General features: G+C 35.8%; 1 protein-coding gene across 1 annotated transcript in view; it reads left to right on the top strand.

Annotated features, from left to right (window-relative positions):
* The window catches only part of LOC113237368 (heparan sulfate glucosamine 3-O-sulfotransferase 5), a 53,588-nt gene that overhangs the window by 29,225 nt on the left and 5,868 nt on the right, over positions 1–18,495 (top strand). Inside the window, exons 3-6 of the mRNA XM_026473791.1 lie at positions 8,218–8,253; positions 8,357–8,585; positions 8,892–9,060; positions 17,518–17,655. Coding sequence (XP_026329576.1) covers positions 8,488–8,585; positions 8,892–9,060; positions 17,518–17,655 — 405 coding nt within the window. The 5' untranslated portion in view covers positions 8,218–8,253; positions 8,357–8,487. The remainder of the gene's footprint in view (positions 1–8,217; positions 8,254–8,356; positions 8,586–8,891; positions 9,061–17,517; positions 17,656–18,495) is intronic.

Here is an 18,495-nt window from a genome sequence, read left to right as displayed (position 1 = left end):
CGAGGCCAAGATTACCTTTAGGTAGTTGACTCGAAGTAGTTAATTTACTTCGTTTAGTACAAAAACGAATTTATCACACACTCCAATTTTATTATTTTTTCATAGCACTGACAAGCAGATTTATTTCCCCAAAACGTACAATATAACTAAAAATTTTCTACACAAAGATAATATACTGTATATACAGATAAAGTATTCGATTCTGTGCCCTAACTCGTTTTTATAATATAAATGCGAGGGTGCATTGGCCTTGACCTGGCCCGCGGCCTTCATCGGCTGCATAAATATACTGGCTTTACGATTAGGGATATCTGTATTGAAGCTTGACTTGATTTTATTCTTATTCCTACTTTGAATTCTTTAAATCTAACAAACAAACAAATAATGGCCCATGAATTACACGGGATCAACTGCCTCCTACTCGTTATTTATTATTCTTTGTGTATTTATTACTTAAAACTTACTTTCTTTTCATTCCCTTTTTCCTCTAGTTAAAAAGGATCTTTTTCTGGTGTGTTCTACATATATTTGTAAATTTATAGATACTCGTAGAATGAAAAACCATAGAAATTTCACACTCAGAGTAAGCAGGTGTTTGAAAATTCTCAAGCGATAAGCGGTTTTCAAGCGAAACAGTAAACTAATGTCTGATTTGCTGCAGAATTTAGCAACCATTTTCTCACCAGTGCTGCGACTTTTCTCAACTTTCTGAAAGACCCATTCTGCGGACTGGCCATTTCTTTCCGGTTCAAAGCAGTACACCCAGGTTTCGTTACCCATCACGTTATTATATACAGCCAAGATTGTGCTCCATTAAACTTTTCTCTCTAGTTTTTAGTCTCTGTCAACCCTCTCGTTGACCTAAAATTTTCACAACTAAAATTCATTGTAATAGCGACTCACAGTTTCCAAAACGACACCACTGTAAAAAAACAGATGACAGTCTTATCCAGTAAAAAGTAACCTAGGTACTCCCAGAGAGTTCCTTTTAAATTTCGTATTTGTTTTTTTTAGTTTCTTTTATACTTATAAAAGAAACAAAGAAAAAAGACTTTTTCTTTTTTCTTTGTTCCAAGAACTTGCAGGATGCCCCACGTACATATAATATGGGGTTGCATAACCTGATTTTGGTCGCGGGATATCCCAGGTGCCCGGTGTTTTTTTTTTGGTTTGGCTCATTTTGGTTTGATCTTATTTTACAGTAGCAGTTACACTTAAATATTTGATATAAGTTCAACGTGTGTCAATATGTTAATAATAGGGTTGGATGTTAAGAACCTATTTATATTGCAAGAATATATAGCCAGTGTAATTCAAAGGACCAAGTAATGTTGCTGTATATGACTGGCTGATGACTTTATCATCTCAGTCAGCCGCGATTATGTGACCTGTAAAGGACCAAAATATTGCTTTTTTTGAAAAAAAACACAAACACGACGCAAATCCGTAAAAAATAGTTATAAAAGTTTCATTTAAGTTATTACGTTAACACATATTTTATTTTAAACCATTTATTTTCGCTAATTCACGTGTCCGTGAATATACAAATTCAAACATCCTCTTTACTTAGAGTATGAACATAGACAGCATTTTAGTAGCACTAGCGCTCCTTGTGAAAGAGTTCGTCCGGAGAAGTACTGCCACCTGACCTATTTCTGTCGCCAAGCAGTAATGTGAGCATTACTGCGTTCCGGTTTTGAAGGGTAAAGTTGCTGGTGAAATTACAGGCACATGGGGCTTGTCAACTTATGTCTCAGAGTGACAGGCGCAGTGGCAGTGCCCCTTAGATCGTTGCGAACTGTTATGGACATGATTGTAGCTTACCGACGAACAAGTCACGCTAGACTTGTTTGTCCCGTCACTTGATATTATAAAAAAAATATTCTCCGCAGTATTTTTTACAAATTGGGCTTCAACTGTGACCTTCAGCTGTTTTTCACAAAAGTACATTACTTTTGTGCATTTCATTGCATTTCACGGTATAATTTATTTTACGAGGAATCGACCTCAAGAAAATTGGTCTGTTTTGAATTGTACCCACCCGTCGCGAGGACAAATCTATTATTGTTAGCTGCAGTATCAGTAAATTATGAACTCAACCTTGAACTTGTAAAATTTCTGGGTAATGGATGTATTAAATATGTATTAGCATTGCATTAACTCATGTAGATATGTATGGTGAGTGTTACGTACATACATGTTTGTGTTTTGCCGCTGTAGTTCTTGAAAACGTCGCGACAAATGATTTGAAAAGAGAATGCGGAGTCGTATAAACTCACAAATGTCAACGTTTATATATATTTAAGAACACCAATATCACAATAAGGTAATGTAACCTAACGATCGACGCCAAATTATTAGCTTTAATAACAGTTTTTCTATTTTAGTTACAAATTTTATAGTTTTATAACAGGCAGCTTATTCGCTTATGAATTAAACAACGGTTGAATAAATTACTGGAACGGCCCCTTGGAGGGTTGCTTTTTTATTGCTATCGCTTTATAGCTTTTTGTACACTTTTAAACAACTGTATGTGCTAAGAACTTGCTATGTACATGTTTGTAAGTGTAACAGATATAAAGAAATGTATTTCTTCGTATGGAATTGATATGTACTAATCACATTTCAAAGTTGTATTAAGGTTATATTAATACTTACTGTATAAAGTACTTTCATACCATTCTATGGATAATAAGCCTTAATCCCCACCTGTGGTAGGGACGAACTCCGCCTGCGGCATCGCTTTTCGGCTTTACTTATAAAGAATGAAAAACCCTAATATAGAAGCTATATTGGAAAAAATATGACATTTTCTGATATCAAATTAAGTATAAAAATTCTTAAAGGCTAATACACATTTACAGGTCATGTAGACTTATTTCGGTCACTATTTTTAATGTAATTAATCCCTATCACCTTTATGCCATTCCTTTGAATAACTACACTTCCGAAATTTAATATTTGTGTGGCCACCATACAAATATTAAAGTCTCTTATATTCGGAAGTGGCAGAAACAGGTAAGGTAAGGCAGTACTTCCCTGGACGCACTCTTTCACAAGGAGCTCCACTGCTACTAAAACTTAATTATGGAATTACTTACATCTTATTTTTAATTTTAATCATATAAATGAAATATGCAAAAGGTAATTGTGAGGATTTATGCATTTTATATGCAACGAACATAAAGAATTATGACACCTTGTGACGAGACGAACCAGTCGTGCACCTGGTGGTGATCGGCACGCCTATCCAGTTGCAGGGCCACTCAGAGCTTTAAATCGCAAAGATTTGAGGGGCATTGCCACTGCGCCCGTTACCCTAAAACATAAGTTGACAAGTCCCATGTGCCTGTAATTTCACCAGCAACCTTACCCTTTACAACCGAAACGCAGTAATGCTCACATTACCGTTTGTAGGCAGAATTAGGTAAGGTAAGGCAGTATTTCCCTAGACGAACTCTCCTGGTTCTGCTACTCTGCTGGTTCTTTCTCTACTGCTTTATATTTAAATTCTGGACAAAATGGTGGATAAAAATATTTAGCAGTCTAAATAGAGTTCTTAGGTTTTCGCGATTGTTACACACAGGAAATGAAAATATTTTTCCGGATTTAAATCGCGTATATTTGTTTTTTTTAAACAAACCAACGTTTCGGGCCCTTTACAAGTCCCATGGTCACGGTTGACTGAGGTGGTAAAGTCATCTACCAGTCTAATATCAATGCAAACCACCCTATTTTTTCACTATAGTTAGAAATGCTATTAATTAAATACCTTATTTTTAAATTTACAAAGAAACATTCCAATTTTCGCTACATTAATTACGTTTTACAAATTATTTTATTTTAACAATATGATTTTTTATTAACTTAAATTTATTAATGTTAATTAGAATAAATTAAAGCATATTAATTAGTACTGCAGTCTTACGTCTGTTTGAGGTTTTTCATCACAGGAGATACTGGATCCCAAACTTGTGGTACGGAAAAACTATTTTCCCTGTTGAAATTAGGATGTTTATTTTTAATATCAATAATAATACTTCAGTGTATTGTACAAAAGTTCAAATAAATAAATAAATTTGTTTTAATGCATTATTTGGTATTTGACGCAATTAAACTTCAAGCATAAATGAATTCAAGAAATTAAAATAGGCTTGCTTTATAGGAGAGTTTCTTAAGTATAACAATATCTTTTTAGGCATCATGACAGCAAAATTCAAATGAGACGAAAGTAAAAAGCATTGCAAATGTTTAGATTAAACACAGAATATTCCAAGATCTTTACTCGCTCCAGTTAAAGCCGGATTAAGTGAGGACGGCCCTCAACTTTCTAAAATTTATAGTCAAATGTAAATCGGAGGAAATCTTTCCAGAGTGAAAGCGAGACCACTCATAATATTTACTTTTTCCGCGCCTCAAACATCCATCTTAACAAAGAGAGTATACCGCAAGTTGATCGGCATTTTAGCCGAGCAATATTTCAAGTAAACTTGTCTAAGACGAGGAATAAATAAAACTATTTATAGAAGATTTTTGTACGTTGGCGTACCAGGAACGTAAGCACAATTAATTGGTTTATCAACAGCGTTAAAAACACTTTTCAAAATCATAGTATTTGAGACTTTGTTTGTTACTTAATAATAAATTAATTTGCTTTGTATTTGCGTTACCGTTATTTTTTCATTCATACATAATATCATCATCTTATTCATGAGCCAGACTCTTGTCGGTGCAGCCTCCTCCACTCCTCACGGTTCATAGCCAGTTCCTTCACCTCTTTATAGCTGTTCACTTTGATCTTCTTTTTCAATATACGCCATTATTGGTCTTCCTCTCTTTCTTTTCCCTACTATTCTCCCCTCAATTATCACTCTCTCAAATTCGTCATTACGCAACAAATGACCAAACATTCCCCCATATAATACTTATCCATGGAGAACAGAGATATAATAATTGCGCATGACATGGCACCTATTTATTATAATGTTAACTTTTGTTATAATAAAAAACCGATCTCCGTTGTTGCTATGTTCTTTACTTAACGTCGACTGAAATGCATACGCAAGTCCTCGTCAAAACGAATCATGTGAGCCCAAATACCAGGTAGCTGCTGTACACTGCTGAGGAGTTCCTGGTATCTGTCTACCACAATAATTTAATTAAATTTCAGTGGAATTACATCTTCAAATTCAATAAACCGTATTCAGCACTTCATTTGTCACTGTTAGAGGCGGAATGTTATCTTCAACAAAAAAAGAATCATTGAAATCGGTTCACAGATGTGGAAGTGATTACGTAACATACACGCAAAAAAAGATGAACTGAGAACCTCCTCCATTTTTTTTAAGACGGTTAAAAAGCATTTGTTTTCTGTTCTTAAAAAGTCAAACCAATTAGTCCCGTACAACCTAAAAGCACCACTTTCGGTCGCTTGTACGAAACATATTTACAAAAGTGAAAACGTATTTTCGCTTTGGCAAATAGCAAAGTAAAACAAATGGTTAATGTCCTCCATTATAATGGGATTCCCCAACCATCTATACGAAGGATCGTCCATCTCCAGTAGTTTGATAAGAGAAAAAAACATTGGAACTAAAACTGAGCGAATTTGTATTTTAAATTAAAATATTAAAAAAACGTCCGCTTTTATTATGAGAATACATATATATACATACATATATTAATGAAATTCTTCAACTCATTCGCCATTCAGTGGCAGGGTATTGTAGGTATTTAAGTATGCCACGCAACTACGTAGTGTGACGCTATTTGGGCTCGATGAATAATGCATAGTCCTCTACGAGTAAAGGGCTACCCTACCTACCTAGTTTAGGAACGGGCGCTACGAACATGAGTTAACACATTAAGTCAAATTTCGGCCAAGTCAGGTGCTATATATGGTACTGTTAAAAGACGATGCTTAGAATTATGCAGCTAGTTTCTTGTTCTACATTTAATCTAAAATATTTTTCAACAAAAATATAATAAAAATAATGAGTGCCAGACAACTAACTACACCGATTGCCTGATGGAATTCTACCAGGACCAATATAAAAATTGAAACTATTTTATTTTAATGGCTGATTTTGGTTTGCTCCAATTTAAGGCGTTTTTCTCTCAACTTTAAGCAGTGAGCACCGATTTTTTATTATCTCCTGTATTAAATCTAGTGGCGAACTAGGGGATGAATCCGGGTTTGCGCACTTTCCGGTGACCAATTTCAATAAAACTTGGCAAATAGATGTAACTTCACGATCTTTTGAGGTCGGTTTTATTAGTACTCTGTACTGAGATTATTTCGGATCAACTGCCTCCGTGGCCGAACGGTTCCCATGCTGGACTGCCATTCAGAGATCCCCGGTTCGGTTCTCGGCCCGGCAGAAATATTTGTATGGCTTACATTTATTTCTCTCGTGAGTTTGGGTATAATTTGTGGTCGCCTATGTGTGTGTCCATGGCCCTAGGGAAAAGGGAAACTCTGTATCGCGATACAGAGTTTCCCTTTTCCCTAGTGCGGGGCTATAAGTGTGTGCGCTTTATTATTGTATAAATCGAGTACATTTCTTTTTTCAAACAAACCACAAAAATACTTTCAATTCCTATGTACAACAATCGAGAAAACCTAAGAACTCGATACAATTTAGAAAAATTTATTCCCCGAATTCCCACCGGGAATCGAACCGGGACCTCTTCGTCCAGCGTCCACAGTGCAAACCTTTGAGCCACCGATGACGTCAAAATAAAAAAAACTAATAATAGTTCTAGGGGATTCTTTCGCCTGTCAAGAACGAAAAAAACAGTTTGGCGAAACCGTGTTTTGGCACAATTCGCAATACAGAGTGCATGTGGTCAGAAGTTAAGAACCCATAAAAAATGCGCGAAGAACTCGCGTTCGAGGCTGATCGAATAACTGCACAGTGTGTCAGAGTTGAAAATCGAGGCATAACACGAACAAATTCATTCATATAAGAGGGAAAAAGTTCCCTACTCACGCGTTCGCCGTATTTTTTGTAGAATGAGCAAAAAAGCTTTTCGCGGCTAAGAGGCTCTCTGGCTGAAGCCTTCGAGTCGGCAATTCGCGAGATAAACATAATTATATACGTAGCTGAATGCGAACGGCACGTGCTCAGCGCGAAAACCACCACAATCACGATTAGAGAGTATTCGACACTTTTTGCATTAAATGTGGTACAAGTGGGCTTGAAATATTTAAATTTTAGATTTTAGATACCAATAACAAAGTACGAAACCGTTTTCGACATCTTGTTGCTTTAATTGCTTATACGCACACAACACTTTGCAAGTGTTGTGAGATATTGTTGCGCAACTAAAAAGTAACCATGGCTTATCCCTACATTACTTTTTGCTCTCTCCTATTTAAGATTTACTGCAAAACAAATCTATACACTGATAAGTGTAACTGACGATCAGAAATAGTTGTCAGTTGATAAGACAGATCTGCAAATACCAAAAAACAGGGTATGATATAAGGTTCGTATAGTAAAAGTTTACGTTCGATAAAACAGGATTCTCAAGTAATAAGAATTAGAATAAGAAAAATTTATTCAGTTCGCCGAGACACATGACATGAACGAGCTTAAAAACTACAATGTTATAACATTTTAAACTTAAAAGTATAACAAATAGACAAAGAAAAGTAACTAGTATTAAAAAACTTATGCAATTTAATCTATGGGTAAATTGAACATTAATTTTACATTTGGTTTCCGAAATTAACACTGGTAGGCACGACCTGAAGCGTCATAAAATATAAAACACTCGCCAAAATTGAAAATATTTAATAACCGCTTACGTACATTGGATCATAAAACTACAGCGGTTTTACGTTACTCACGTTCTCGCGGTGTAGTAACGCTATAGTGCTCAAACGGCTCACGCAAGAAGTGGATGAGTAAAGCGAGCTTATTTCGCTGTAGTCGTAAACAAACCGAAGTACGGCAGGTCATCAACAATCCTAGCACATGGTGGCTGTTGTGATTTCACAGTTTGGCTTTTCGACTAAACGATAATTTACGTCGTAGGAAATCGTTTGAACTTTTGAACGGAAGTTTCACCTAACAAATTATAAAAATGCAGGCGTGAAAACTGTTTCCGTATTTCGGGGTGCAATTAACCTACATATGTACTTAATTTATAAATTACTTACTGCAATAGCAGGTAATATGAAGGTAATAATTAAATTTTCTTTTGTCTCAGGCGCAAGAGCGGCAGTCAGAGCGAAACTTTGTTATGGTAAGTTGTAGTCTTAAATAAAATAGGAAATTATAACGCACTTATTATTTTGAAAGCTTTTGTACGAAAGTAGGGAAAGGAAAGCTGTTAAATTTTGTTGCAGAGTCATAAAAGAAGATAAAAATGAAGCTGACACTTTTTCACCCTTCTTCATACACTTAAGAAATACTCGAGTGATTGCGTAGACCGCTGGCGATACAATGTCGTAGACGAGATCGTATTCATGGGAGACGCATGGAGGCGCGCGCCCAGATGAGTCACCTCCCGCTCGGCAAGCACCGCCCCGGGACCACCTATAGGAGCTGTTCTCAGTCTCTGCCGCTTGATATTCTGTGAGTTGTCTACCATCAATCATATCCATAAACTTTACTAGTGCCTACATATATTAATGATCATCAATCAACCCACTCAACACGTCCAACGTAGTGGGTATGGGTTTCCTCCCCAAAGAGGAGGTGATGGTGTGGAGATGGTTAAGATCAGTGTTGGGCAAAGTATTTCATTGATGCCTTATAAATAAATAAAATTTTTAAAATGTAATGCAATACCGTCAGTTAGAGTAGTCAATATAAATAACTATCGATATACAATAATGTGTGAGTTAGTGTCAGAACAGTGAATTCTGATTGTGGTGTCAGATGGTTGCCGCGGTCGTCGTTCCGGCCGGCGGAGGGCGAGCTGGCGGACTGCGTGCTGGTAGTGGGGGTGTCGCGGCCCAAGCTCGCCGCGGCGCTCCTCTCCGTCACGCTACTCTCGCTCTTCCTCACCTTCCATGTTCTCTACGACAGTGCGCTTTACAGCATACAGGTACCATATCTGTAGCCCAATCAACTATGGTCGAGACGATTTTCTGAAACGACACAGGACGTGTTAATCTATGGCTAACAATCGATAGAATTATCGTATATTACCATATGTAATATTTAAAATTTTACTAAGTAACTACTTATTGCCTATTGCTAACTGTGAAGTTTTTCAATCTGTTATGTCAATTTAAACCCATTGTAAATTCCAACTCAGTTAATTCTTTATACATACATATATATCATTGAGTTCTTAGGATTCCGCGATCGCTACGCATTGCGAAGGAACTGCTACATTACAACAAACCATATTTTCAGGTCCTACAGGTCCCAAAGTCACAGCTGACTGTCATGCAAAATATTATTTATTTCAGAAATCATCCATAGCAATATTAGTAGTTAATTAATAACAATTTATTTAATAAACTGCCTCTGTGGCCGAACGGTTACCATGCCGGACTGCCACGCAGAAGTCGCAGGTTCGATTCCCGGGCCGGGAGAAATATTTGTATGGCCTACATTTATTTCTCTCGTAAGTTTGGGTGTAATTTGTGGTTATCTATGTGTGTGTCCATGGGACCCACAACACAGGGTTTCCCTAGTGCGGGGCTATGTTGAGTGTGTGCTTTATAAAAAAAATTGTCTTAAAATTAGGTTAGTAAGTAAGTAAATATTTATGAATTGAAATCAAAAAAGAGGGCACAATATTATTAATTCCGAAACCTGTTAGTTCCAGATATGGATGTATGTCCTTTTGAGTAGTTCTATCCAGTGTTGGTGATGGGACCCTCACCCCTACCCACAATTATCTTCAGAACGTTGTTTGTGTTGCAGCACAATCTGCATCTCAGGGAGTAATAAATCGCATTTTTTTGTTCTCAAATGTTCGGTTCATTACAGCTTCGATGTGACAGTCATGACTGTGGCACCTGTAAAGAATCCAAAAGTTTGGTGTGTTTGACAAAATAAATAAACGCAACTTGGATCAAAAAAATCATTTTGTAGTTTTATGGTTTGAGTCTTCAGTAAAACGATTTGAGATTACGTATGTATAACTATTTAGAAAAAGTTCTTGTAGGAAAACAGGTACTTATATGTGCATATGTGGCGCAGTCCGTAGGTGCGTGCTGCGGGAGGGCGTGGCGACCAAGCCCTGGCCCTTAGTATCGCTCGGTAATCGTAATTAATGTTCCACCACTGGCCCATGGCTCACGGCCCGCCGCCAGATAACATGATAGCGCACTGTGCTTTATGACACGTTTGACTTGTGGCATCGAACGGCTAGGAGAATTGTTACTCCTGGTATAATAAACCCACATGTGATAGTACGTCAAAAGTGCTTTAATCTAATATCAGTAGAACTTCTTGTGAAAGAGTTCGTTCAGGGAAGTACTGCCACCTTTACCTATTTCTGCCGCCAAGCAGTAATGTGAGCATTATGCGTTCCGGTTTGGAAAGGTAAAGGTACTGGTGAAATTACAAGCACTTTGACGGAAAGACCATGAATATATAATAATGACATTATTTTTTCTTTCTATCGCTTTATAGGCCTTGAAATGTGTTTTGAGAGTACAATTACGAAACTTTACTTGTCAATTTATATACAGGGTGACGGGCGCAGTGGCCCTTAAGATCTTTGCGATTTAAAGTTCCGAGTGGTACTGCAAGTGTTATGAATAGACGTGTCGCTTACCACCAGGCGCACGACTTGTTCGTCCCGTCACTTGGTATTATAAAAAAACATAAAAGTGATAAAAATAATGCATACTACATGGAAGAAATTCAATTTTACCATTAAAAAGTTATCGACTAATTCTGTTAGTAGAATCTTTAAGCCCCATCTCATTGAAAAGTTCTCGTTTTACAGATGTGACCGTAAATCACTAAGAGTGCGAATTATTGAAAGGCCAAAAGAAATGAAATCTGAGCCATACTGAGCAGTGATAAAGATTTTCTTTTAAGTAAAATAAGACCGTGTAACCGTGAGGCTAAGGTGATATTTCCCTTATAGCTAAAATATTTAAGGATTGATAAACATATCCAGCTTATACCGTCTTAGTTTATCATTATGTCAGTGTGTGAAAGATTCTGCCATCCGTGGCTTGCGAAACATCAGTCTTAAGTTATTGGGGTTTACGTAAAATAAAAAAGTATTGCGGGAAGGGTACGGGATGCGTTCGTCATTAAAATAGAGGAATAAATAGAAACCTTCAACCTAAATACCGTTTCACTAATATAAAATGCAGTTTTTAGTGCATAAGTACGCCTTGCATCTATACCTAGTATAAATCCGTGGGGGAGAATCTCATAAAGAGTTCAAAGAGTAGTATATATATATACAATTCAAGCTATGCTATTGTAGATTAAACCCCTTAATTGGATGCCAATTTAAACCTAAAATAACTTAGCTCACGTAGACAACAAGTAACTCGAGAAAAACTTACAAATTGAAATACTAATATTTCACAGGTGAACAAATTACACTTCAAATCGTCGCACTGATTATATTAACATATTCGTGAGGCAAATTCCCCTAGTAGCTACTCCTTGAACATCTATTCATATTTATGCTATTAATGTTATCTCTGCAACTATTTTTAATTAAATAATCACTATTCTTATAAACTTAAATTACATTTTCATATATGTATTAATGTCATTGTATGCATAATATAAAATCCTTAAAGTTATCTCTCAAAGACCTAAAATAGTATTTTTCACATCGTCATAGGAACTAAGATGCCTTATAATCTTCAATAATAAGGAAGAATCATCAGCAAACAAAAGTAAGTCATTGTTATAAAATAAAAATTAATCTTGATGGACGCCCATGCTAATTACAAACTCCGATAATTTTGTACCGTTGAGATTCGCCGCTCTAGGTTGCAGAGAGTCGAATCTCAACGGTACAAAATTATAATCACTACAATTTATTATAACTTAAACACGATTAAAGAAGATTGTGGTCACAGCCTCCTCATAGTAATGGCAGTTTCCTTACGAAGTAATGATACTTCGTAATTACACTTACACTTACACTATGAAGTGTACAGAATCAAATGCCTTGGAAATAGTGATGAAGAGACTCAGTCTTTTAAGGCCATTTAAAAAACCTCGACTAATTTTCAACGCCTCATGGCTAGTCCAAAACTAAAATTGAAGACTAATTCGAGTCGAAGTCTTTTAACCCAAGGAAGCTTAAAAGACTTATAGGACTAAAACGACTAAAAGGACTGGCGCCTCATAGCCTCCGGAGTTGCGAGTCATGAGCCGTATGGCTGATTTTATTTCTACCCACAAGGTATTTATTTTACGATTTTTATTATAAGTAAATAAATGTGATTATTTACTAAATACTACTTACGTCATTTTTATTTATAAACTTCGGGTTTAATAGGACATAAAATAGGTATAAGTCTTTTGCAAACAGCTCGAGTCGTTTAAGTCCTTCAAGTCGTTCAAATCGTTTAAGTCTTTTGAGTCTTTTAGTATAACGACTAAGTCTTATTAATAAAAACTCGAACCCCCAGTCTTAATTTTAGAGTCGAGTCCTGTAAAATGGAGTCGAGTCGTTATAAAACGCCTTAAAAGACTGAGTTTCTTTTATCACTACTTGGAAAGGTCACAGAATTTACCTATAGCGTCATAAGAGTCTTCCCATCAATCAAATATATGGGTATGTTTCATCAACTCAACATCAATATCGGCTGTTGGACGTCCCCAAGGTGTTTATGGAATATTAATTTACCACTATAAACATGTGCACGCGGCTGATTAAGAACATTTTTCCAAATAATTTGCTGAGAGTCTGTCTGAAATTAGTGATGTCTGAATTACTACCAGCTTTGCTTTGCTTCATAGGGGTCAGGACACACACAGTCACGTGCAGATTTGTTAAGAACACGTGCTGAATGGGGCGTAAGACAAACTATTATAGAATGAATTACTTTGACGGAAAGACCAGGAACATAATAATAATAGCATCATTTTTTATCACTATCGCTTTATAGGCTTGAAAATGTCTTTTGGGAGAAAAATTACGAAAAATCAGTAAGACCTCCCAATGTTTTATTTTAGTAACTGTTGGAGATTAAATGTAACGACCTAGAACTCGAAACCGGAATCTCTGTAATAAATCTTAAGTAGAGACGTCCATATAATTTCGCTAAAGGTCTGTGTAAGTCGTGCGTAAGGTTTACTATTCTGCCTTATACTGAAGCAAACGCGTATTTGGCTTGTGTAAATTTACGGGCCTTAAAAGTCACTTAGCAACTGTTACCGACTCAACGTTGAAGGACATTTTACTACGAGGATCTTATCAAAGGGTCTGTGGACCTCTTTATCAAGCCGTAGTAACTGACGTATATCAGACGCCTACCTTTTAGTTTTCGTGCAAGCCAGCAACAATAATTTAATACGTATTATTCAAGTGTAATAATTGTATTTCGTCGTACAATTAATATTTCAGTTATGTAAGGTCTAAATGTCAGACCGTTCATGGTTATTTGAGGCCGATTTATAATAATATATTATTTAGGAACGTTCATACGATTTGAATATGAAATAAGTAATCTCCCTTTGTTTAAATTTGGTACAATATAAAAGACCACATGATTTCAATTCTTGTAGTAATATTATGTAATATATAATATTATGTACAAATGTAAGTAAATTATATATGTAAAAAATTGCTAAGGTTACAGTCGTTTTCAATTTAAACTCTCTTGCGGAATAATTATACTTATACAGCCGTACGTAATTTATTAATTAGTAGGAGTTGTACGTGAATGTTTAAAATATATATTTCTTTACCAAATATATGACTTCAAACCGTCTAATGTTAATTGACTTTCAATCTTCTAATGGCATTCCCAGGGTTCTTGCGTAGGTTGACAACCACTGGGTTACGATTAATTTTAATATCGCATTAACGTACAATGGTCTTCTCGCATCTTGGACCAGGGTTGCTAGATGAAGGAATAATCTTGTACAACTTATGTACGATGTACGAGATAAAATATATTCCTATACGTAAAAGTACGAGAATATTAGATTAAAATATACTATTGCTGGCACCACCAAATGTACTATTTTATTACCTGAGATGTAGACTCCGACGATTTTTCAACATTAACAAATATTTGTTTATAATAATATAATACTGAATGCAGGTAGATATATTCTAGAATTTTATAAGTTGATACGAGAATCTAATTGTACACATCTGGCAGCCCTGCATAGGACTTAAAAGTCGGGCGGATTGTTTCCTTTGCAATTTATAGAGCTGATGAATCTCTATAGTGTGTTAGAGCGTTTTCGCGTTTTATTTTCGTTTACATTTAAGAGTTCTTTTTATAAAAAAAATAAGTCCGTATTTGACCTCCATCTCACTTGATAAAAAGTGACGACGAATGAGGTTGACGACAGAACATGCACACCTAAATAATATTTATTCACTCTCGCAATGAATAGACCCAAGTTATAGCGTTCAGGAAATAAGTCTGCAGGCAACGTATTCCGCTCCATAGCTGTTCGCCATATATAAATGTGGAAGCGTAACGTAACGATTCATGCGAATCTTTGGAATATCCACAACACTTTTATTGAATTTCTTCGTATGACTTCCTAATTCGACAACGAATACCTGTTATAATAAATGAGCTATGTAGTTGTCACTGCATTTATACAATAATGCACTGTATTACATTACGGCTAGCTAGTTTAAAAAAGGGCGCTGTGTTCTAGCACGGCTATCTCGTCTTCCGCCGGATTGCATTAGCCTAAAAAAAAGTGCGCCGCATTGTAATCGCACGTGGCGTTTCGCTATATTACTTACTAAGCTAGGAAAACTTTTGTTAAATATAAAATAAAAATACGAAAATAACCGAACAAAATACTGAAAGTTCCGAAAAATCTTACTGACCTAATACTATTTTACCAACTTAATTCACATTTTACCGAAAACTATTATTAGCCATTTTTATCGTAAATTATATTATTATACTTATGATTTCACTAAAAACATGTTCGGAAACGCAAACATTCGCTTGCTGCTTTTTCATAAAATACTAACTTAACCTAACCTACTGAATAGTGGGCGCAACCACGATTTGACCTATGTTAAAATACATTTGTTATCTTTTATACCACCACGGAAACCAGTGTGTAATAATTATGATTTTGTCGAAACCAAGATTCATCGTTGTAAATTGTATTATAGAAAACAGACACTGCTCCCTCCGCTCCTTCGGCTTTTAAATTACACTCTAGTATCGAACAGACAAGTACCTCGGCCACGACATTTTCCATGTGAACAATATAGCTAAACATTGCCGCTTCGTAGAACGTATCGTGATCACAATCCGGCAGAATATGAGGGAGCCGTATTACAAAACAGCGCCGTTTTGCAAACCGGCAAGCCCTAATGTAATACGGCACCTTATACAATTGCATTGACAGCCGTTGAATGTGAACCATAGTATTTTACTAAGCGTAATCAAAATGGAAAATTATTAAATTCATTGTTGTTAGATTAATGTGCTACCTATGGACAAAACAATAGGTAATATTTCAACCGACACGTATATATAATCAAACAATATTTGCACGGAGGTTAATTCGTAGGGCAAATAAAAACCTTTTAGGTTATTTGTGTTAGACCTTAAGGGGACATGCATCATCCGGCACGCGGGGAAACGCGCCCTGATTGACGTGCTACTGCTTAGTTAGGAAGCGTTAATTAATTTTGGTCCGACGAAAACAATAACGTGTTTACTTACTCTTACATCTTGGTTAAGAAGAAAATTCATTGAAACCGGGATTCAATTATGTACAATCATAAACACAGCAAGAAAAAATGAGGTTGTACAATATGGGAACTCATTAGCGAACTTAAGCAATCAATTTAATATCAAAGTAGATTTTACATCAAAATATTATCGCAATAACAAATTAATAGTATTTTTTGCATTCGTTGCGCAATGTGAGTTCTTAGAGCCGAGTACCGTGTTTAGGTATGATTGCAAACAATACTTTTTCTACGAGTAAATAAAATAATGAAATCGAACCAATATTTTATGTACCTATATGTTAACAATCCAGGACAACAAACGCAATTTATATTATATATTATATATAGATAATAGAATTTTGATTCTGAGCTAAAGAGAGCGTCTTTGAAATATGGTTAAAAATTATAATTGACAGATTAAAGTACAATAGTAGAAAAAATATTATTACATAAACAAAACTTTCGATTAACAATATTGTGTTGAATTGATTTTTGTTAAATATCATGATGATATTCGTTTCATGTTTTGTGAAATGACTCCACCAGTTATATTTAATTATAAATACAAAGATCGAACACAAACAAAAATTCCTTCGATCTGACAGGACTCGAACCTGTATCTATGCCAAAACCAGGGCCACTAATCTCAATTTTGAAATTTCGATTTAATAAATAAAATGTGGAAGGGTTATGGTTCGAAATACTTAGAATGTAGACTTACAACATAACTTTTAAATTTGTACCTATTTCGATTCATCGTCATCATCATATTCAGCCTACACTAACCCACTGCTGGCTATAGGCCTCGCCTTTTTTGCACCAACATTTATGGTCCGGCCGCACCCAGCGCAATCCCGGCAATGAAATCTAACGATATAGTCAGACTATCGGGACTACGTCAACCGACTCGATGTCGTTATCTACCCTGGATGCTGCAAGAGGCCATTGTAATTAAAAAAACATAATAATTTCAACAGGGAAGATGATTTCTCCATACCACCAGTTTGGAGTCCAATATTTCCTCTGATGAAAACTCCCTAACCGACATAAAACTGCAATATTATTAGTATGTCTTAATTGATTCTAATGACCATTATTAACTAGTAATAAAATTAAGTTTTTAAATTCAAAACAAAATTAGAACAAGTATGTAGCGTAAATTGAAATATATCTTTGAAAAATTTAAAAGTAAAGTATTAAATTAATAAATTTTTCAACAATAGTGAAAAATAGGGTGGTTTGCATTAGTATTAGACATAACTGGTTGATGACTTTACCATCTCAGTCAGCCGTGACCATGGGACCTGTAAAGCGCCCGAAACGTTGGTTTAAAAAAAAAAATATATGCAATTTAAATCCGAAAAAAATAGATTTATTTCCTATATGTAACAATCGTGACAACCTTAAAATTCGATAGGGACAAACTTACTCATAAATCTTCTGCTATTTCTTGAACAAATGATAAAGTTATTATGAATTTGACCTCGGTAGCTCAGTGGCGCAAGTACTACGAGAGCGAAAATTAAACACTTTAAGGAATTATATTGGATGTTACAAAGATTTGATTAGTCTTCCAAGAGTTGACATATACACGAATTTGCCAATACTTTAAATTTCCTTGTACTTGGTTTAATATACTACAACCTACTTTTCTACCTTTTTGCAATACAGGCGGCCAGTATGGCGTCGGCAGCGAGTGAGAGCCGAAAGATCCTGCAGGCTCAGGAGAGCAATACCCGCACCATTAACCACCCAATGGCGCTTAGGAAACGCGTCAAGGCGCCAAGACCTGCTAAAAGGCTCCCTCAAGTAATAACCTAATTTTTATTGCTTTGTTATTGTTAACAGTATATCATACAAAGTCCCAAACAGAGTCCACATGCGTTCATCACGGTCTCATCACCTGTTCGCTACTCACAAATGTAAACCTGTGTAATATTGTTGTGTCTATCGGAGGGATATCTGTATATTATAGGTACCTTCATATAAATACATTATTGTACCTACTCCTTATTTAGTATTAGCAGTGCAGGCTTCCAGGCAGTGCCACCATTTATTAAGAATGCAGTATTTACTGAAATTCGAAAACTGTTTACGTGAACTGTGGTTAACGGTGCCTATTGATTACTCATTAAATCACTATTTGTTAGTTATAAATGTGTATACTTGTAATTTAGTTCCTTGTTAAAGAGTTCGTTCAGGGTACAGGGTAAGTACTGACACCTTACCTATTTCTGCCGCCAAGCAGTAATATTAGCATTACTGTGTTCCGGTTTTGAAGGGTAAGGGACTTGGTGATATTACATCAAATGGGATTTGTCAACTTATATTCCAGGGTGACGGGCGCAGTGACAGTGCCCCTCAGATCTATGCGATTTAAAGCTCTGAGTGGCACTGTAACTGTTACGGACAGGCGTGTAGCTTATCATCAGGCGCACGATTTATTCGTCCCGTCACTTGAAATTATAAAAAAAGTGTAATTGTTTGTAGACCCCGATAAAACAAATCTAATCTTCATTATGTACTCGTATAATGGGAGATATTTAGCATTCTTCTGGAGAATAATACGTACTGTCACTTTCATAAACGTAGTATTATTTATTGTTTAATATTAGGGGTTAAAGTATGAAATTGCCGTTTTATTGCAAT

The sequence above is a fragment of the Hyposmocoma kahamanoa genome, unplaced genomic scaffold (genome assembly GCF_003589595.1).
Source record: "Hyposmocoma kahamanoa isolate Upper Pololo Valley unplaced genomic scaffold, ASM358959v1 93, whole genome shotgun sequence".
In the NCBI taxonomy this organism is placed as follows: Eukaryota; Metazoa; Arthropoda; class Insecta; order Lepidoptera; family Cosmopterigidae; genus Hyposmocoma; species Hyposmocoma kahamanoa.
This window is presented reverse-complemented; position numbering and strand designations above follow the sequence as displayed.